The 23,094-nt window shown below is 40.0% G+C and overlaps 2 protein-coding genes across 6 annotated transcripts; one reads left to right on the forward strand and one right to left on the reverse strand.

The window, feature by feature from the left end:
• Positions 1 to 55: 55 nt before the first annotated feature.
• Positions 56 to 18,418, forward strand: LOC108046461 (glutathione synthetase). Of its 5 annotated transcripts, none has more exons than XM_044460869.1 (8): positions 56 to 450; positions 518 to 727; positions 1,390 to 1,602; positions 2,482 to 2,870; positions 6,331 to 6,373; positions 16,980 to 17,218; positions 17,286 to 17,670; positions 17,970 to 18,418. In XM_044460869.1, exons 2-8 carry the CDS (start codon positions 569 to 571, stop codon positions 18,270 to 18,272), a joined length of 1,731 nt encoding a protein of 576 aa, XP_044316804.1. In that variant the 5' UTR covers positions 56 to 450; positions 518 to 568; the 3' UTR covers positions 18,273 to 18,418. The 5 variants fall into 5 exon arrangements, with proteins under 5 accessions (XP_044316804.1, XP_044316805.1, XP_044316808.1 ...); XM_044460870.1 differs by having other exon boundaries at positions 56 to 317; XM_044460871.1 differs by lacking the exon at positions 2,482 to 2,870 and adding an exon at positions 5,693 to 5,826 and having other exon boundaries at positions 59 to 450.
• On the reverse strand, positions 18,407 to 20,022 carry LOC108052680 (mitochondrial fission process protein 1). Its single transcript, XM_017135123.2, has 3 exons — positions 19,668 to 20,022; positions 19,374 to 19,599; positions 18,407 to 18,722 (listed from the first exon to the last, which is right to left on the reverse strand). The coding sequence occupies exons 1-3, from the start codon at positions 19,777 to 19,779 to the stop codon at positions 18,560 to 18,562; spliced, it is 501 nt and encodes a 166-aa protein (XP_016990612.1). The 5' UTR covers positions 19,780 to 20,022; the 3' UTR covers positions 18,407 to 18,559.
• Between the last annotated feature and the right edge of the window lie 3,072 nt (positions 20,023 to 23,094).

Here is a 23,094-nt window from a genome sequence, read left to right on the forward strand (position 1 = left end):
CGATAAGATCCGCAGTCCGTCGGCCTTCCATTCGATACTATCGGACGAACATCGATTCTTGTTCCAGCTCTAGTTTCCCATGTATTATTTTGATTTCTTACGTTCCGTTCCAACTATTATTATTTTCGTTTCGTGTCAGTTTTTGGCTGATTTCTAAATTGAAAACCCGGCACAAACCCATTAGGCCTCCAAATTCCCAGTGTGTCCAGCCGAACCGGTGTAGTGTCGCCACGGAAACGAGTGGAGCAGCCACAACAATCGGGCCCTTGTGTGTGTAACGTGACGAAATCAAATCGGGAGATAGCGCAGTTCCAGTGGTGGGTTCGAGTTCGAGTACCCGAGTATTAGAGTACTAGAGTACTAGAGTGCCAGAGAATTAGAGCACCACAGTCCCAGTACCAGACACCACACATACTCAGTGCCCAGCGAGCAGTTCCGGCGAACAGACCCGTGAGATGGCCGCGGATCGCGGTGGATCGAAACATACTCACACTGGGCTCTCCACTCCGTTTTGCAGATCCGCAGATCCCATCCCCCACAGAGAGCCATCCCGTCCGCAAGCCCGATCATGTCCAGCGACGCCAATACGCCCGTACTGCGCAACTGCATCCGCCTGCCGCTGCCGGAGGACGAGCTGCTGGAGGTGACCGCCAAGGCCAAGGACTATGCTATCATGCACGGCGCCGCCATGCGCTCGAAGACCGCCTTCAGCCCGGACTCCCTCAATGTGGGTGGTACAGTCGATCCTCGCCAGCGAGATCTTTAGTTTCAAGTTCATTTCATTTATTTATTTTTTGACATTCAATATGGTTTTCTAGACTCAAGCGCTAGTTCTTAAAGTGCTTAGTTTTTAAATATTTAAACATAAACATAAAAGTGTCCATACCGAAGAGTTAGTTAGAATTTCTTTAATTTGCATCGCGACAGGTGATTTATGATTGTTTTGTAAACTCAAGTACAGTCGTATCTCTCTAAGTATTTTTTTCGTTACATTTTCTGAAGTAGTTTCTAAATTTAAAATTTTTTTATTTAACATTAGATTTGATTAATTTTTTCTATCGGCTGAAATGATTTACAACGGCTTTAAAGATTAAAAATATGGTTTTTATAGTTTCTTATTTATATATTGTATACTTATTTTTTTATCTTTCTTTTTAATGATTTATGATTTTGAGTATTTCCTTTTCAATATATATAAAGTTTAATAAGTATAAATATAAATATTTCAGACAGTAGACAGTACGAAACCAAATTTATAAAGGTTTTACTAAATGAAATCTTTAGTTAAGGAATGAAATGAGTGGAATGAACCCATGAAATACATTTGCAGGAGATTTAACCTAGCGTTGTTCGATTGAAGTTAAAGTTACTAATCATAATTCTTTGCAGTTCGCCCCCTTTGTGCTGGTGCCCTCCTCGTTTCCGCGTAAGGAGTTCGAGAAGGCGGTGGCCCTGCAGCCGATCATCAACCGGCTGATGCACAATGTGGCCCACGACGAGGAGTTCATCACCACGACGCTGGCGGAGACGATCAAGGTGGACGAGTTCACGGCCAATCTGTTCAACATCTACCGCAAGGTGCTGGCGCACGGGTTCACCCAGGTGAGATTCCGCCAGCCGGCGTCCATCCATCTCCGATCATCCGCCCTGCACACCACCATCACCCAACGTATCCACCTCATCCCCATCGGGAGCACATCAACAGGCAGCCAGTGGGTTTCTCGCTAGAATTTATTGGGCCCCTCTACACCCGCGGTCGCAATCTAATCGCCCATCCATAAATCGCCCGGCCATAGTCTTACCCAAGAACTCGGTTGTAGTCGCTAATCTCGCGTGATTTATGCGAGCATCCTGGTCTCGCAGCTCCTTATCGTTGGTTCGCCCAGTTAGCCGCTTGTAAATCGATGTAGGACAGCCCATCCCTGCCCCTTAAAACGCTAGTTCTTTGCCGTTGCTCTTCCTTTTTTAATTTACATTAATTTCTCCTAACGAAACAGATACGAATTTGACTATTTTGAAGTCCAAAAGAACTTGATCTTTGCACATCGAAGTTTTATTCGTAACTAAATTCTCTCGCAAATAAATACAATTTGTTGAACGTTTAATAATCTTGTTTGCTTAGTTGCTAAAGCTTGTGCTTTAAAAAAACTATTTTGATAACATATTATATTAGTGAATTTTAAAATCAAATAATACCTGTTAGCGGCTTTTTCAAACTTTGATTTTAAATGAATAACGTAACTTAAAAATACCATAATGTGTAAATATCAAGTTCCAAGGGAATACTTATTTGTTTTCTGTGCAAAGTTATTTCAAGTTATGTGCTTTTCTCGTCACCACCCTTTCGAAAATAAAACCTAACCACGCAATTGTACAAACTCTCGATCTCCAATCACAATCTGTTGCTCCATTATGCGTCACTCATTGCATCGCTATGCCACGAAAAATGAACGAATCAAATCGAAACAAATCGAATCGAAGAAAATATCGCTGGGGATGCTGCGCAGCGACTTGATGCTGGAGTCCGGCTGTCCGGAGTTGTCGCCACGGGCACTGCGGCCGGCGGCAGGCGAGGATCGAGGCCAGGATGCGGCTGCTGTGGGGAGAGGAGGAGCCGGAACTGCTGCTGCTACTGCTACTGCTGCTGCTGCGGGCACTAGCGGCAAGGAGAAGCAGGAGGTGGAGGAGGAGGAGAAGCGGGCGAATCGGAAGGAGGAGCACAGGGAGATTCAGCTGAGCCGGGCCACCAAAGAGCGGGAACGGAGGGCGGCCGGCATTCATTCCGCGTACTGCTGCTGGAAACAAGTCGAGATCAATACGATAGCTTCGGGCTTTGGCCATTTGGGACCAGCAAGTAAAACCATACAAAGGTGCTGTCCACACCCACAGTCCATCAATGCAATTGTTACTGCAACACCACACCACCATCAGCAACATTACCCGAAAACCCCAGTCCTCTTATGCCCCGATCACCCCATCGCATATCTGCATTCCTGCATTGCTTGCATCCTCCGCCTAACCACACAAAACACACACTAACACTAGATCCAGAATACATCCCGTTTGCCGAATCGAAATCCAATTTGATAAACGAAAATGTGTGGCCTATTTAATATTCCTAGCCTCGTATGTTCATAAGAAGACCAATGTTAAATATATTGTTGCTCCTTAAATAATCCTATATTATATAGGTATAAAAAAAATCTAAATTTGATTAGAAACAGAAATCGCGAAGTGATGTAGATCTAATATGTTACTCCTTTAATAGATAACGTTTGATTTTAAATGTCGGAACAATTCGAACAATTTCGAGTAAGAAACCAGATTATGTCTGAAAGCAAAATTAATAAATCTAAATGTAATGTATGTTACAATCTTTAAATCAAAAACCATAAAGAAAATATTTGTTTTTTTATGGTTTCAGACATGAATTAAAATTGAAGAAGTAATATATTTTGAAAACCTCTCTTGTTATGTGTGCTTTAGTGTGTGTTGCCTTGTTATGTCCTTTGTACTTTAGTTGAAGTTGATTTTGTTCCACTGTTTCTTAGACATGTATATATATAGCTACATATTTGGTGACAATATGCCTGAACAAACATTTTTGGTTGAGTCCTTGGGACTGTTGCGTAGTTTTTTGATTTGCTGCCGCTGCCTGTTTCGCCTGTTGCCTCCTGCCTGCTCTGTACCCGATCTGATCTGCTCTGCTCCTGCCACATGCCACATGCCACCCGCCTTCTGACTCCTGCCACATGCCTCCTGCCTCCTGCCACCTGCTCCTCCCGATCTAACTCAAGCAGCTAACCCGCTTTATAATCTCCACTTCCCTCAGTGATTGTCCCTTCAGCTGTCGTTTGCTTTTCCAAATAATTTCTAAGTTCCCCCTCAAATGACAGAAATTAGTTTGTGTTTTAAGGGGGGGATTTATGGTTGTACAAATATTAGGGTGACCCAATATCATAAAAAGTAGATGGTTTATCCACAAGATGATGAAAGAAATCAAAAAATATCAAGCAAACCTAGGTAGTATAGATAAGATCTGATAAAGTGATATGTTTAGAAGATAAACTATTGTAATTTGTCATTTAAATTGTGTCCACCTTATCAGTGAATACCCCAATAATACATTTCACAACTTAAAAATTATGTTTCTGTGTCTCTAGAAGTTTCTAGAACATACATATAAATGTCGGATCTAATCAATCAAAATTGAAACAGCACCATTTCAGTAGATCATTTATTTATATTCTTAAAAGAGTCTTGATAAATATAGATTATAAATAATAAATGACCCCAAACATAGATATTAAACCCATAGTCTCAAGGTCAGAATTTCACGATTATTCGCTTTACTTTGTAGACCGAACTCACATGTATAAAGCCCCCCGTGGAGAGGCCATGGCTGTACTACAGATAGGGTTACAGATAGGGATACGGTCCCAACTGATATAGATACGCCTGGTAATTGTTTATTTAGAGTACGGGTGAGCGATAACAGGCCAACTAGGTGCATTTTTAGGTGCAAAGTATGGATAGCAACCAGAGCAATTGGTTTTTAAAAATGAATTATAGATAGTCATGGAGTTTTAGCCAGTTTTATCTGCACTTTCAATTCGCCGAATCGTTAGAATCACTTGTTTAGCTCAGCCATACTTTTTTATTTTCTTCCTTGAGAATGTTAAAACCAAAAACACCTGTTCGATGGGGTTTGGTTCCAGTTGTTTGACTGTTTATTTAATTGCCAGCAGCGGTGACGTAAACATAATCTAAACAGATAGATCAGAACATGTTTATTAAATAATAAAAGTAACAGCTGTAAATGATGATGGGATAAAAACTGGTTTATTTTGCCATACAATGCTTAGTTCCCCTTTTTTTGAAATGGGATGGTTAATAAGCAAATTACTGGTTTCATTTAATTTAATAATTGCTTAATGATTTTAAAAATGACTACATTGCAAATGTAGAACGCTGCTTATCCAAAAATAAAGCTGATTCATAATCAAGTTCGAGTTGAACAAAAAATATGACAAAAATGAACCAAAGCTCATTTTAAAGTATTTACTTATGCGCCAAATATTTAAATTTAAATATATTCTGTTTGAAAGTAATTCCTGCCAAAAAGATTGATTATCCATATCAAAGGCTATTTTCATTTATTCTTCAACTAAATTGAGATAGCTTTATCAACTTACTAGCATTTTTTTAGTAAAACAGCGTGATTGATACTTTATTGCCTTGAACAACCAAAATATTTATGATACAAAATGTTTATAATTTTAATTTTTCAACATGTTACCATCTAATATTTGGCATTTGAGACTAAATTAATTGATAAGAATTTTTTCGGGAGTGGAAACTTTCTCTGGTTTTAAAAATGAACGCAAGATTTACTTTAGTTGAGATAAAAGACAAAATTCCTCTTTTTTTAAAGGAATTTGATCAAATTGAATTGGGGAAAGCATCTTTTCATTCTATCATCTTCTGCCATTTCTCACCTCTCTCTGAATACTTAAATATACAACTGCACCTGCCTCATCCTATTTAATTAAGACCTATGGCCGAGGATCACACCATACCTAGATATATGCAAACTATTTTTTTAATCGCTTTACCGGCTAAGTAGATAATTTAAGGGTTGCTGCTGTGACGGTCCTAATGTATATATAATGTATAATGATCATAATTGCAGGCATATAGCATCGGTCTGTTGCGATCCGACTATATGGCACACGTGTCCGAGGGCTGTGCGATAAAGCAGGTCGAGATCAACACGGTGGCCTCCAGTTTCGCTGGCATTGCCACCCAATTGGTGCCGCAGCAGAAGTATTAAGCGCTCTTCTCTCTCTCTCTACCAAATGCACGAATGCACAAACACACACACACACACCTAAGAACAAAGAACACACACACCTGTCTGTCTATCTATGAATCTGTCTGTCTACCCCAACTACCTCCCACCCCCCACCCACTCACGCACGCACGCATTGATCACTAACTACTGATCACTGATCACTGATCACTGGTTCCATCTCTTTCGTTTGCCGTTTCCTTTTTGCATGCGGTTCAGTTGGTTCTGGCTATATATCCGTCTCTTTCTACACGCTGTAGCTTAACATTCTTAACACTGACACGTAAACCCCATAACCTCCCCCCTCCCAATTTCCCTAACCTATTTGCGGTTGTGGACTCAGTAATTAACCCCCATCTGCCCCCAAAACATTTGTTGTTGTTTGTTGCTGTTGTTGGTCATCAGACTGTTACGGAATTATGCTAATCTGTCTCTTTCCGTTCCGGCAATCCCTTCTCCCGTCTCTCTCTTCCGCGCAGATTTGTACTTAGCGAACTGGGACATGCGGATAAGTTGCATAATGTGAGTATACCCATCCAAAATTACTTTATATAACTATCAAAAACAGAAAATGTACAGCATTTTGTCTTCAATAAAAACAGTTTTTTAAATATATAAATAAATAAACCCATGAAAGTACTTCAAAGATTAATATAAGAACAGAATATAGTCGATACACCTATAAATGGAACTTCCTACAATCCTAACAATCTTTAACAATTATCAATACAGATTAGAAATGCACCTACCCACACAAATTCTATAATCTAGAAGTTCACAATAACGCAAACCTCTTAAGTTTACTTTGCTCACATTCAAATTAAAAAGTTTTTTATATAAAAATTATACATATTTTGTTATATTTAATTATGTTCATGAGTCCTGATAAATGTTAGACTTATTGTGATTCAAAATACATAATTCATTTTAAAACTATGTTACTCAAGTATGTACCTTAACTAAGAAATAATAATAATATATTTTTATTTATTCTAAATACAAACAAGAAAGGAAGCAAACTTCGGCATGCCGAAGTTTATATACCCTTGCAGTTATAATAATTATTCAGTGTATTTATTTGGTCAGAAAGAAAATGACAGCCATCAAATCGCGTAAATTGGCCTTATATTTTTATCATGTTAATATATAGTAAATGAACCTATTTAATTTTATCGGATTGTTGCTAGTTTCAGTGATATTTATTTCGAAATTCACGTACTCAGCCCCCACACCACGACAAGGTCTCAATCCACGAGGGGGAAACTATATTTGCTTAAATAATAAAGATAAATACAATTAGAATATATATACAATTATCTTTTTACAATTTATATTATATCTATTTATTTTATTTATTTACAATTGAGCGCTTATTATATAATAGTTATATTTCTTTACAAGCTATAACTGAGGAAAATTCCATCATGATGACTATATGGTGTTTCATATATGAGGGCGAGGGTTTCCGGAATTCGAGCATCAGTAAATATCCAATCAATCTGCGTAAGGTGTTTTGTTGTTGGAGAGCTGTTTGTTCCAAAAAGGTTATACGCATTTAAAATTGCCTCCAGAGAATCAGTTCTTAAGTATCTGCAAATATTAAAATCTCCTAATATTACCACTTTATTATTATCTATTCTGCGTACTTTTTCGACGTCAGCTTTAATTTCATTTCGAAATCTTGTAATAGGAAATCTAGGACTCCTATATACAATTAAAAATGACGTGTCAAGAAATTTAAATGCAATTGATTGATAGGTGCTCATCGGGCTTATTGATTTAGTTGTTTCGAACAAAAATACAACATTTTGCGAAATACTCTGCTTAGCATAGATGAGTATTCCGTTCTTCCCAATACCATTCAAACGATTGCTATCTATTCTCCTTATAATGTCAAAATCTCTTATATTATACTCTTCATGTGGAAGAGTCCAGGTTTCAACAAAACATAAAAAGTTTGCGGAACAAATAATTTTGTCGTTGGCAATATCTTCGTGATGAGCACGAAGAGACTCAACATTGTGGTAATACAATGAGATGGCATCATTTCTATTGAACAAGAATTCGTATTGCGTAGTCAAAGCCTTTTCCCCTCTTAAACATTGAAGTTCTTCTTGGACATTTGTTGCTCCAAATCTAGTTGGAGGAACAAAGTCTCCTAAAAGGAAAAGACCCGATGCGCATGTTGCCCTGCTGCATCCTACGTAAAGCGAAGCTCGCTTAATGCCTCTTTTAAGATGCACTGCGACTTTGCTGTAGGTTGCTCCTTGGCTTTTGTGGATGGTAATAGCCTCAGCAGGAACAACTGGGAATTGCTTACGATCAATCGAAGAATGTCCTGAATTTCCGCACTGAAAAACTCGGGCTGTTTTCTGAATGGGAGTCCAACCGGGATTATCATTCCTTCGAACTTTTGACCTGGCTATGGCCCCAACCGTAGGATCTGAAAACTTTATCCACAGTCCTGTAACTATATGGGAGCCGTTAACCATGCAATGGTCAATTTGCATTAATTGGCCAGTTGCACCATTTACTAGTCCGTCATTTGTGTCTATATTGACGGTAACCATATACTTTGCCGTTGTTTTTAGCTGAAGAATATATGGTAAGCCCTGGGTTTCTGAGGTTTTCATATTTTGGGCCATTCTTAACGTCCTGACTCTATTGCTTTCTGACATATTTGCTGATTTAACAGTATCTATGGCAGTTGAAAAGAACTCTTCAGTCTGAATTTGGGCAAGCTTAAAGGTATTATAATGGGTAACCTCATCATTAGAGCAGAACAAATGAATTGCGTCATCAGCAACCTCGGTGGCTGAAACAACTCTTTGCCTAAGAAGCTCTACATCTGCGTCTGTCATATTAGCCTCGGACATATTATTTAATGCCAAAGCAAACGCGTGATCGTCCCGTTGTCTCATTATTTCAGTTAACTCAAAAAACTTAAAATTATTCCAAAGGTTAGCTCCGGCAAGAATGTTATAGGGGTTATTACTATTTTCTAGGAATATCCACCGATCCCCAACTGGGCTAAGCTGCTTCAGATCTCCAAACACTATTATTGATTTTCCACCAAAAATTAGATCTTGAGTTCTAAAAATTTGTCGAAGTCTTTGATCTAAATACCCAAGCATTTTCGATCCGACCATGGAAATTTCATCTATAATAATTAATTGGATGTCAATTAACTTGCAATGCAAAGTGTTTAAAGAATCATTATTTAAGGGTCTTAACGGACCCGAAGATTGATTAACAGGAAGGGAGAAAACGGAATGAAGCGTAAGTCCTCCAATCCCAAAAGCAGCTTTTCCAGTAGGAGCACAAAGTAAAACCTTTGCAGAATCAGTTGCCCCAGGAAGCTTATTCGCCCGCCACGTTATAGACTGATATATTGTTGAAATCAGCCTACTTTTTCCGACTCCAGCACCTCCACCAACATATTCATAAAAAATGTTCTTTGCTGCAACATTATGCATTACATGGGCGTAATACTGGCGTTGCTTAAAGTTAAGCGACCTAGTAAGGGAGCAAAGTGTGTCTTCAGATACCAAAGGAGGAAGTCTAATAAGTTGAAGTTCTCCATCCTCTGGGTTATTTTCAATGTCATCTTGGAGTACATTTACGTTTTGCCCAACGTTTGGTACTGCCAAGGCTCTAAACTCTTCATCTAGGTATTGGGAGGCAAGCCCCTCAGCAAGATGACTGTTTGGTTCTCTATCAAAATTTTGCAATTCTTGAAGAACCCTCTCCAATTCCATATCATCAAACACATCATATTGCTCTTTGTTGGCCTTGATTATTTCAAAATTATTTCTGAATGTACTTTCATTGTCATTTAAAATAAGTTCCGATTCCTCACTCCTCCACGGAAAGAAAAGCATTACATGCTCTCTAAAATAATCAGATGGGGAAGAGTTTAAGCTAAAGCGAACCCATCTAAGAATTAAGGCATGCTTACGCCTTTTCACACTACCAGTCCCATCTAGCAGTGCGAAACATTGTTCAGCAATGGCGTTTTCCTCATCTGGTTCCAAGTCGATCGGTTCATCATAATCTTCGTTGGACCTTTCTGTTCGAGAGTTGGACTTGCCGAATTTGTACCAAGCCGCAAATTCTGCAAGACATATTGACTCTAATTGTTCATGCCTTTGTACATACCGATCAAGTAAGTTTTTCTCAAAGATATCAGTGGAGTTTTCAGGAAGCTGTTCTATTTCCCTATTAGATCGCACTATCCGCACTCTTTTATCTGGATGGCAAGTGTTAACAAAAATATTTCCTTCGCTAGCCTCTGACATGTGTAATCCCAAAATGTTGTAGGCTGCTTCTTGGGCAGAAATCTCTGTAGCGTTAATGAACTTGCTCCCGAGATGCTGCAGTTTTCTTTTAACTGAAATATTTCCGTGACTTATTTCAGTCATTGCTTCGCGAAGGAGTTGCGACACTCCACGGTTGGATTTGTTAATGTAGTTAACTATATAACTACAACACGCGTACGCATCTAGGATAAATTGAATATCCATGTTTGCTCTATGTAAGCCCAAAATATTTTTGTTGTAAGCATTTAACAACCTGTCGGAAAATTTGCGACGAAGAAATATCTGAGGTTTTTTTAGGCTGGAGCGAATGGCAAACTTATATTCTTCAAATGTAGTATCAAGGTGGGTCAGGAAAAGGTTAAAATTATTAAAAGTGCCTGCTTCTTCATCGGAACTAGACTTTAAAAGCTCTTTAATTTTTTTAAACAATTCTTTAGAATGTTCAACATTGGTTTCGTTTTCTTCTAATGGATATAACACCAATGTTTCAGGCATTGGAGGGTATGGCATATTGAAGCGGCAGAATTCCTGGCCACGCAGCTCTCTTAAACATGAAGAGCTGTGCTTATGGCGCTGGTATTGAATAAATTCTAGCAATTCAGGATCTTCTCCGCTAGTAGTAATAAACCGATCAACAAAACGTATAACTTGATCGCAATTCTCTGCTCCGTCCAGCCTTGGAGCTTCAGAAAGCCAGTACATGCCATGAGAGTGTGGCGATCCCCTGTGCTGAAACTCGATCCTCCAATAATAGTGGACTAGGGTATATTCGCCAAATATCTCAGAACTTTTGAAAACTTTCAGCAATTGTCGGAGCCTGTAGTCAAAGTAACGGGAGCATGTTACTGGGTCAGATCGGATTAAGCGAGCTTTTTCGGTACTCGAAAGAGCTGCCGCTTCGTCCTCATTTATATTTTTGCCATCCACCAAAAGAGAAATAATAACTAACAGCTCATTCCATCTAGATTCAGCAGCGGAAAGAGTTATGAAAAATGTAGGCAACCCAAATTGTCTTATCATGGCAATAACTTTTTTTTTTTCAGCCTCCCAATGAGCTGGGGCGGAACGTAGACCTTTAAGAATATGATACCCGTCGTCATGCTGTACAAGTCTGTCAACAAATGATTCATCCCTTATATTTGCAGCAGTTACCGCACCTGACTTTTTTCGTAGGGCGATGGAAATTGTGTTTTGAATTCGCTGCATCTCATAAAACTTGTACATATAAAGGACTTTAGGTACCACTGCACAACGACGGTCGTAGAAACGAATCTGTGATCTAGCTTTCTTTGCATAGGTCACATTGGCCTTAAATATTTCACCGCAAGATATAGTTGGGAACGAAAGTTCTTCCGCATCTTCATCTAGGGTTAGGTTTGTTGGACGGCGGCCTTCCCCAGGGGCCAAAGCAATACGTTCGAGCTCAGTATTGTTATTTTCTAATAAAGTTTCATGACCGCCTGGATTTAGCTCTTCTTCTTGTTGATCGATTTGTTGAGAATAAAGCTGTTGTCGCAATAGTTGTTCAACTTCTTCTCGATCAGATTCATCTGCGATAAAAGGTAATTCTTCCCTATCGCCAACTTGGTTAAGCCAGTCATTATCAAATATGATATTGTGTTTTCTGTACAGTTCAGTGTTAACTAAATACCGTACAGCTTCAAGGACCCGAGCTGGTCGAATAGTTTCTGTCATAAAATTATGGGAGTATTCCAGTTTCCTTTTAAGGTGAACTTGGATTACATGTGTGGAATTAAACGATCGGGGAAGCGCACTTACAGTGTCTGGGACAGAAATAGGAACATTTACCACCGCTCCTCTTATTCCGCATTGCCTTTCATATCCTAAGGAGATAATGCGCATAAACGGAATTCGAGGAGAAATAAGGCGCTCTTCCAGACACGTTAAGTTTTTAAGGCACTCCGGAATTTCTGGAAAGTCTAAGCCATTGGAAAGACAAAGAGATGGTAGTCTGCCTTTGGAAACAGCTTGACGGCATGTACTGCAGAATAGATATATACCGGACGGACTCGGAAATTTCCTACTTAAATAAAATGAGTTGCCTACGTTCATATTGGGGAACTTAGAAGATATAAGAAATTGATTCAAACCACTTACCTGGGATGAAAACCATGTTCCTCCACAGCATGTACATATTTTTGTTGGTCCGTCCTTAATGTTTCGAAGATATTGTTCCCGCGCAGTGTTTCGGCTCCTCCGGCGCTGTAATTCCCGTTGATCCTCCCTTTCATCTGCGGAAAGTTCAGCTCTAGCAGCAATATTTCGCTGCGACTGCCTTAAAGATTCCGCCTGACGATTTTGGGTACTGCTCCTATATGTGATTAATCTTTCCGCGGCCATTTCCTGAATTTGTTGCTCTCGAAGCCTCCGCTGTAGGCGTGTCTCCCGGCTACGCAATGTGTTATAGTGCTGCTGATGCGCACGAGTTATGGGGTTATTCCTAACGATCCTGTGAGCATCAGCGTCCCTTACGCGCTCTGGTCTGCGATTTTCTTCAACGGCCCTCCAGGTAGCGCGATTAGCAGTATTTTGTGACTGCTGTCGTCGGCGCTCCTCGGAGTTTGCCCTGGCAAGAGCGTGCGCTATAGCGTCCTGTTCTCGCTCTGGCCTGCGATTTTCTTCTTCCGCCCTCCAGGTAGCGCGATGAGCAGTATTTTGGGACTGCTGTCGTCGGCGCTCCTCGGAGTTTGCCCTGGCTAACGCGTGCGCTGCAGTGTTTCGGTCCTGCTGTCGTTGACGTTCCTCGGAGTTAGCTCTGGCCTGAGCGTGAGCTATAGCGTCCTGTTCCCGCTCTGGCCTGCGATTTTCTTCATCGGCCCTCCAGGTAGCGCGATTAGCAGTATTTTGCGACTGCTGTCGTCGGCGCTCCTCGGAGTTTGCCCTGGCTAACGCGTGCGCTGCAGTGTTTCGGTCCTGCTGTCGTCGACGTTCCTCGGAGTTAGCTCTGGCCTGAGCGTGAGCTATAGCGTCCTGTTCCCGCTCTGGCCTGCGATTTTCTTCATTGGCCCTCCAGGTAGCGCGATTAGCAGTATTTTGCGACTGCTGTCGTCGGCGCTCCTCGGAGTTAGCTCTGGCCTGAGCGTGAGCTATAGCGTCCTGTTCCCGCTCTGGCCTGCGATTTTCTTCATCGGCCCTCCAGGTAGCGCGATTAGCAGTATTTTGCGACTGCTGTCGTCGGCGCTCCTCGGAGTTAGCTCTGGCCTGAGCGTGAGCTATAGCGTCCTGTTCCCGCTCTGGCCTGCGATTTTCTTCATCGGCCCTCCAGGTAGCGCGATTAGCAGTATTTTGCGACTGCTGTCGTCGGCGCTCCTCGGAGTTAGCTCTGGCCTGAGCGTGAGCTATAGCGTCCTGTTCCCGCTCTGGCCTGCGATTTTCTTCATCGGCCCTCCAGGTAGCGCGATTAGCAGTGTTCAGTGCGCGTTCCCTAGCTCGAACTCGATCACTTCGCCTTCTGACAAGGCGTGCTGCCGTATTTCGCGTGCGTGCGTCCTCAGCTAGTTCCAAATTACTTGCGCGGGTCTCGGCAATATGTAAGGCATTCCGGGTCCTTATCTGCGGTGCATTTTGACGATATTGGGCTCGGCTGCGCCTCAGTGCGGCTTGGCGGCGTTGTTCCTGAGATAAAGAAGATACGCGTGGCATTCTCTTTTTTTTTTGCTGTTTAAAAAATCGTAAAAATAAAAATTTAAAGGGATTATACGTGTTTGTTATTAAAAAATTTTAAATTCAGGGAATTTTGAAATTGTGATAAAATGATAAATTTATGTACTATGCCCCGTATTTGGTTTACGGTTGATACATACATAATTTTATAATTTTCTGATAGATAGACAAAATACTGCAATTGTTATTATTTAATTGTGGAAAATTGTGGAAAATATAATGTGTATTAAAACAGCAAAGGGAGACAGAAAATTCGGACAGTTTTAACAAATTAACGGAAACTTACCAATTATCAATTGTAGGAGATATCACTTTAAATCACTTTTTAATTTAATTTTTCACTTTTGAATAACAAAAAGTACACAATACAAGTAATATAGGCTTCACAGAAACAGGTTGTTATACGGCGACTGTTATTTACAGACTAATCCATGGATTAGGCATACGTGTCAATATAAAGGCTGGTATTTTACCTGTTGACAGCACAAAGGTCAACCCTTTTTCTCACGAAGAATCCCGTAGTGCAGAAAGGTGCAGGTAACTACTTTGATTATGCAATTAAAGGATTGTGTACGTGTACATTAGTGAATCAGTTACCTTACCATTTGACCTGTATGATGTAAATCAAGAATTGGAAAAGTCTAGGTAGACTGGGTTGCAATATGAAATCAAACTATCGGGTTGTATATACCTGCCCTTGATTCATAAATGTAAAAGTAAATTAAGGTGACTTTCTGTAGGGGCGTAATAACCTGCATAGTGTTCGGCAATATTTGTAAAAGTTTTAGTATGTAGGGTTACAAATAAATATAAAATAAAACTATCAGAGAAACCCTTAACCAGTCGTGGGGTATCAAACTTTAATACATAAAAAAAGACCTTTGTAAAATAGATGACAGATGTTTTGTATATTTAAAATAAAAACAAGAGAGAACGCTATAGTCGGGTGCCCCGACTATCAGATACCCGTTACTCAGGTAAAGGGAGTGCGAGGGAGATGGAGATAGAAACTTTGATCACGCATAACTTTTTAACGAATGGTCCGATTTGAAAAATTTATTCTACATTTCGGTAGGTATTGATAAACACAATAAAACTGCATTTTTACTTTTCCGAAATATTTAAATTTTTAAAATCGTATATAAGCGATTGTGGGCGTTAAAGGGGGCGTGGCACCATTTTGAAATAAACTTGCGCTGCGTAGGAACTTCTAAAATCTACATGCAAAATGCCAATCTTCTAGCTTTTATAGTTTCCGAGATCTCAGCGTTCATACGGACAGACAGACAGACAGACAGACGGACAGACAGACGGACAGACGGACAGACGGACAGACGGACAGACGGACAGACGGACATGGCTAGATCGACTCGGCTAGTGATCCTGATCAAGAATATATATACTTTATAGGGTCGGAAACGCTTCCTTCTAGCTGTTACATACTTTTGCACGAATACAATATACCCTTTTACTCTACGAGTAACGGGTATAAAAAATAATAATAACTGAATCTGAAATCTGGGAATATGTTGAAAGGAAAAGATTATGTCAGTATGCCAATCTTATTTGCAAGATCTATATGATTTGTATACAATCTTAAAACATATGATTTCTCCAAAAATGTCAGTAAATGTTTCAAAACGCTTAAGCTGTGTTGATTTGCCTGTTATTTAATGATCATTCTAAGACATCTATATGATATAGTCTTAAAATTTTTATAAAATTAAAACTATTATTCTGAGATTGCTAAAATTTACTATATCTTGGAGTATATGGAAATATTTTAGGAAACGACAAAGTTATAGTTACGAACTGACGGAAGATGTATTCGAATCGCCTGATATAACAATGAAGCTAGGTCGATTTTACTCTCAAGTTTTCGGTCATTTCTATGAAAGCTATATGATATTATTGTCCGATTTCAATAAAAATTAAAACGTAAATCTAAAATATTCAAGATTTACTATATCTTGAAGTATATTTATTTAAATTATTAAACATCGAAGTAATAATTTTTTTCTCATTTATTTCATATAATTGTTCCGATTGTTCCTATGGGAGCTATATGATACTGTCATCCGATTTTAATAAAATGAAAACCGTAATTCCATAGTATTTAAATATTAACAAATCCTGAAGAACAAAAAAAATTCTTAATACTCATAAAAAATCCAAACTTCCTAACTTTAAAAACACCAAAGTTATGGCATTTTCAATCGTTCAGTTATATGGCAGCTATAAGATATAGTCGGCCGATCCTTATGAAATTTGGTAGGTCGGATTGATTGGCCAAATATAAAACCTGTAGAAAATCTTAACTTTCTAACTTTACAAACACCAAAATTATGGCATTTTCAATCGTTCAGTTATATGGCAGCTATAGGATATAGTCGGCCGATCCTTATGAAATTTGGTAGGTCGGATTGATTGGCCAAATATAAAACCCATAGAAAATCCCAACTTTCTAACTTTACAAACACCAAAGTTATGGCATTTCCGATCAATCAGTTATATGGCAGCTATAGGATATAGTCGGCCGATCCTTATGAAATTTGGTACGTCGGATTGATTGGCCAAATATAATACCCATAGAGAGTCCCAACTTCTTATCTTTAAAAACACCAAAGTTATGACTTTTCCGATCGTTCAGTTATATGGCAGCTATATGATATAGTCGCCCGATCCGGCTCGTTCCGACTTATATACTACCTGCAATAGAAAGACAAGTTTTGCGAAAGTTTCAAGCAGATAGCTTTAAAACTGAGGGACTAGTTTGCGTAGAAACGGACGGACAGACGGACAGACGGACAGACGGACAGACGGACAGACGGACAGACGGACGGACGGACGGACAGACGGACGGACAGACGGACGGACAGACGGACAGACGGACATGGCTAGATCGACTCTCCTGGTGATGCTGATCAAGAATATATATACTTTATAGGGTCGGAAATGTCTCCTTCACTGCGTTGCAAACTTTTGACTGAAATTATAATACCCTCTGCAAGGGTATAAAAATGTCTAAGACAAGTAATGATAGAGAAAATAAATAAGCAAGTTCAATCTGTTTAATATTGGTTACCTTTGGCTTTAATCTTTATTGTATCTGCTTCCCGGTATAGATGCCCAATAACAAGGCGCTGTCTGGACTGTGCGATGGCATGGTCAAGGCCTGGGACATCTATGCCAAGCCGAAGGCAGTGATCCTGTTCATCATCGAGGATGTGTCGTACAACATCTGCGACCAGCGCTTCCACGAGTTCTACATCCGCGAGACGTACCCGCACATCAAGGTGCTGCGTCGCACCCTCACCGAGGTGCATCGCGAGGGCAAACTGGGCCTGGGAAAGGAGTTGCTGCTGTAGGTGGTCAGCCCACATCTAACCGAATAGACAGTCTACTAATTTGTACATTTCCTCACTTTACAGGGGAAACCAGGAGGTGGCCGTGATCTATTTCCGTGCCGGCTACGAGCCCGGACACTATCACTCGCAGGCGGAGTGGGATGCCCGCTATCTGATGGAGACATCGCTGGCCATCAAGTGCCCCTCGATCCATTACCATCTGGCGGGCACCAAGAAGGTGCAGCAGGCCCTGGCCCAGCCGGCGGTCCTCGAGCGCTTCATCAACGATCCGGAGGAGATCAAGGCGGTGGGCAAGATCTTCACGGGCCTCTATTCCCTGGACGACAACGAGGCGGGCAATGCCAGCTACGAGATGGCGCTCCGCACTCCGGAGAGATTCGTGCTGAAGCCCCAGCGCGAAGGAGGTGGCAATAATGTGTACGGCGTGGACATACCCGACGCTCTTAAGGTAAGTTTATCCAACCTTTCCCGCTGTCCATTACCTATATTATTGAGGTGTTCCCCTAAAAACTTTAAAAACACAACCACCTGGGAATCTCTTTGCGCTGCTTTCCTAATTGATATTTAAATGAGGAATTATATGATGAACCAACTATTTGATTTTAATTAATAAAGCAAGATTTCAATTTCGTTCTCTTTAAAAGCAGTAATGCTTTTTGCATCTGTACAGTTTTTGAGAGACCCACCTGATTATAGCTGACACAATTTAATCTTTACTAACGAACCTTTATTGATTTCTGCTCACAGCGAATGTCGCGCGTGGAGCGGTCCGCCTGGATCCTGATGGACCTGATCCATCCGCCGCTGACCAAGGGCTATATGGTGCGGCCCGGTGGCGATATGCCGCCCCAGATCGTGGACATGGTCTCCGAGCTGGGCATCTTTGGTGTGGTGATCGGGGACGCCGAGCACATTGTGCACAACTACCAGGCGGGGCACATGCTGCGCACCAAGCTCTCGACCGCCAACGAAGGAGGCGTGGCGGCCGGATTGGGTGCTTTGGACAGTCCCTATCTGATTGATAGCGATGACGACGACGAGGAGAACTAGGTATCCTTTGGGACAAGGGTCTGTAAGCCGGCATTCCACCTGTTGCCTCAGTCTTGTATAAATGATTATTTTTGTAAAGCGTGTTGTACATTTTTCACTAATTCCCCCACACCCAAATTGCAATAAACAAAACGTTAAGTTAGAAATCCTTGTCAAGATGCAAACTGGATTTGGGGTTTTAAAGCTTCGCTACAGTTAATACGAACTCTTAGTATCTAAGAACTATCACCGGGGGAGTATACATAGGATGGGAATAGTAGGCAGGCGACCATCTCTCGCGGCGTTCACTACCTCACCATCTTGCGGTAGGTGGCGTCCATCAAGCGGTCCACCATGCTGTCGATGGGATGGATGATCAGCGGGATGCTGGCCAGGCCCACGAGAGTGGGCACCGTCTTCAGGATCGGCACGGGAGCTCGGCTCAGCAGTCTTTTGGTGGCCCAAGTGATCCTGGAAGAGCAAAAGCCAAATATGAATATGATATATCACATAATACTGAAAAAGCAGGTAGTCTTAAAGAAAACTTCTATGTGTCAGTTGCTAGTATATTGTCTTAAATAGCATATAATATTAATTATTTTTTCTCATTTGCTGAAGGATTGACTTAATTCAACGTTAAAAATATAATTATTAAAATAAATTGCAATCATATTTTTGAATGCACAGAAAGAGTATCTTAAATGTATCATAACCTATTTAAAATGTCACTTGATGCATCGTTAAAATATCTGCTTTAAATTACTTGATATATTATATACAAGGTTTGTTATCGAAATGGGAATGATGACTTCATTATCTACTGATGCAAAATGTAAGTACATTCAAAACATTAAACCAGTTTTTAGTGACATTGATTGTTATGACTGTATAATATAAATGACAGCATACAATATATATATACAATATATATACTATATATGACAGTACTTTACAATATCTAAGCTTGACCAAGCCCAAATTGTTGTCTTAATTTAGCTAACCATTACGTAACCTATATAAAAAATGGACTCCCAAAAGGTAAACCCCTCATCCTAATGCCTGCATTTAATCATAAGCGATATAAGGTTTGGATGGTAATCCCCTGGGAACGGATGAACCCACCTATTGATGACCAGGCCGGGAATGGCGACGGAGGCCAGCATCTGCCAGGCGAAGACGTCGCCGCCCTTGATGGCCACTTCTCGGGGGGATGCCCCTTCCATTTGGAGGCGCAGTGTCTTGTCGAAGGTATCGGTGCAGACATATCCGATGGCCATGCCGTAGGATGCAGCCACTAGGGATTTGGGGACCAGCGGGCGAAAGGATTCGCCAATCTCGTTGCTGTAACCTAATAAAAAAATGAAAATGGGAAATGAGTCGTCTAACCACATCGGATTTATCCGGATCAGAACTCACCCATATAGCGAATGAAGGTGTCCCGATATATATCCACATCCTTCGTTATCGTCTTGTGTCCAGTTTCCTTGGTTTCCGGCTCCCTTTCTATTAATTGCTTGTCCTCCGACATTGTATTCACTGTACGGAAGTCGTCTTTTTGGGGAGTCGTCTTTTTGGGCAGTCAAATTAAGTAATGTTTAGTCAGATATGGCAATCTGTTCCCACTGACTGAAAACAGCTGACCACTCGGTTCCCCAAAAATGTATCATTTATTTAAATTCAAATTTAACCGTTCGAAGAGCTTTGGGCCGCCAAACTATGCGTTATAAAATTCGTAAAAACATACTGTTTATATAAATAATGAAATATAGTTGCGCGTATCGATAATAGGCATCGAACGGTTATCGATTACAGATAATAAATTTAAAATCAAACAAACTACTAGACGAAAGTTAGTTCAAGTATTTTTGGGAATGAAACTAAAATATTCCTTTTTAATGTTAAGCTAATCAAATTTATTTGAAGAAAAAAATGTTATGTCGATGGTTCCTATTTGGGCTTGTCTCTAAATTAATAAAATCTGTAAATGATTTTTGTATGAAATTTTTTTTTTTATTTAAATTTTAAATACAACTTTAATTTGACTTGTAAACCATAATTATGGTGTGCACACACTGATAAGTTGGTTCACTCCGGTCCCCTTATATCGATTGTTATCGATAGTGGTTCCCATGTATTTATTGAAATTCAAATTCAAATTTGATTTGTGTACTTTAGCGGGATTGTTAAGACTTTCGTTTTTTTTCATAGCCAACCAAAATTAGTCGCAATTAGCTTTTAGCCGCCACAAATCATAATTAGTCCGCGCTAAAAGCTTTTTAAATCCTCTTATTTTTTTAACCCCTCCACAACAGCCCCATTTATGCATATTTCTTTTGGCTTCTTGGAAATAATCACGCTCTTAAATTTTATTGCCATGGCACGCTACTTGTTTGCTGTTTGTTTTGTGTTTCGTTTTGAGTTCGCTTCGTTTTTTTGGGGGGAGCAAGTGTTAAGGGTTATGAGAGGCGTGCTGGCATGCGTTTTTCGCTGGGGGTGGCATGGGTTAATGGTCGCGACGCTTGTTTAGAGTCTCATTAGCACGCTGCCATTTGATTGTATTTTTTCCGCGTTTAGTTTTTTGCTCGTGCTCCGCTGAGCATCATGAGGTGGGAAAATGAACGTGCAATAAAGGTGAACATTTTTGAATTGAGGAAAATTAAAATTAAAGAAGTTAAAGGAGTGAGTACCGTTCACCTTTTGGAGCAACTAAACATTCTTATTAATGTTTTCTAATAAATTTTGTTATATTTTTTGTATATAAATTTCATATAATTATAGTTTAGAAAAGTGGAACTGTCGACTTCCCTCCCTTCTTCCTCGCTGGTCGCCCCCTCTCTTTCCCACACCATTTTTGCAAAGATGGCGTGCTCCATCATTAGTGCCGTTACTTTATGCCCTTCCGTTTTGGTATTCAACTTCAGCTTGTTCTCTCATCTGCTTTTTGTGCTTTGGCCATCTCTCTACTCTATCCTCTATCCTCTATCTCCTGCCCATATCCTTCCACATCCTTCCATTGTCCTTGCTGTCGCTGTTTGTGTCCGCCTGGCACAATGTTGACAATTAAGTTAAACTTGTTTTCTTACTTCGCTTCGTTACGATTCGCCAATTTCGCTCTCCCTCTAAAAGTCAAAGTCCTGTCGTCTGCGGCTGATGTGGCTGATAATTATGTGCCCCCTGCACGGACGAAAAGGACAACGGACAGCGGAACGAAGACAACGGACACTCTCCACGCTTTATATTTGCAGACACACGGAGCCGAAAAGTTGAGCATGCCATACTAATCAAGAAGGAAATATAATGATCATGTTACACTGATTATTATTATACCAATTCTTATACAGAATATACCTTGAATTCCTTGTGTAAAATATGATGCAAATTTGCGTAAGCTGCGAAAAACATAAATGATTAAAAGTTGAATAAACACAACAAATAAACCAATGTTCATTAATATATAGAAAATTGGAAACAAACAAAACTAGTTTTATTAAAAAGGATTGGCATTTAAAATTGTTTTATTGACAAAAAAATTAACTTTGGCCTACATACATTTCAAAATTTAATAAAAATTAAAAAAAAAATTAAAATGGAATTCTGTTATTATTTGCTGCTGTGCAGTGGATAGTGACAAACATTTAGAGCAAGCGAAAAATGGTCAACTGTTGGGGCATTTTTATTTTTGGCATTGTCCGCCTTCTTTGAACGCTTTGGTCATTTTGGCCGGCTTTCCTCTTATTGTTGTCGTTTTGTTAACTTGTTTTTTCCTGTGCCACAAAGGCCACGCCTCCCCCCGGCCACACCACCATTTCTTTTCTCATTTCTGTGACGGCTTTTTGGCTGCCCTTGCTCTTGTCGCTTGAATTGTCGTCGAAAATTAAATAAAATTAATTACCGCGTGTGTTTGTATGAACATACACACAGTGACAGCGAGACAAGACAGCGATTCGCATACCACTAAACCGCCCACCCACCCACTCAACCACCTCCTGAGCCACCCACTGAGCCACCCAACCACCCACCTGTGCCGTTTGATTCACGCGCGTGTGCGTTTTGCGGCGACCTCAAGGAGCCCACAGTCCGCCCACAGTTGCATCAACATTTAAATCAACATCGGGCAGTCGCAGCCGCAAAATCGGGACAAAGGATTTTGACTGACCAAATCGGAGGTCACTTTGTCATAACATTTGGGATCTAATGAAGCGTAAAAGACGTGCGCTGAGCCACTAATGAGTGCAGCAATTCATACAGAGCTCTCAGCAATTCAATCTACCTTTAGGCATTTCAGGTAATCCTAACTATAAAGTAGTGGCATAACAATTTATGATCAAGGAGGTATTTACTCTTTAGAACATAAAAATAAACATATTGGCGATTTTAATAAAATTCTGAAAAAAACATGAGGCATTCAAATGATCAATACATTAAAACTACCCATACAAACGTTTTAAGTACAATTTAAAAAAATACAAAATAGTTTTAAATTGTAAAACCAATATAGTAAAGCTTACTGTTGACTGAACATTTTAACAGCTTAAAGACTAAATTAAATTAAACTAATTAAATTTTAAAAATAGGTTTATACTATTTTGGCATGATTTTAAAGACATTAGAAAGCAAATAGTATTCATTTGAACTTAAAGCTTTCAAACATCAAACAATAACTTGATTAAAGAAAAGGGAAAAATTATTAAATTCATACAGCTATAAAAAAAAGTTAGCTGTGGGTCTGAACAACAATTCGAAAATGTTTATTGTAATGACTAAGCTAAAAATACACATCTAAAGGGAACAACCAAGTGTTTTCTAATTAATCATGTATTAAAACGAAATCAAAATAAATATT

This window comes from Drosophila rhopaloa, unplaced genomic scaffold, assembly GCF_018152115.1.
Source record: "Drosophila rhopaloa isolate 14029-0021.01 unplaced genomic scaffold, ASM1815211v1 contig_3, whole genome shotgun sequence".
In the NCBI taxonomy this organism is placed as follows: domain Eukaryota; kingdom Metazoa; phylum Arthropoda; class Insecta; order Diptera; family Drosophilidae; genus Drosophila; species Drosophila rhopaloa.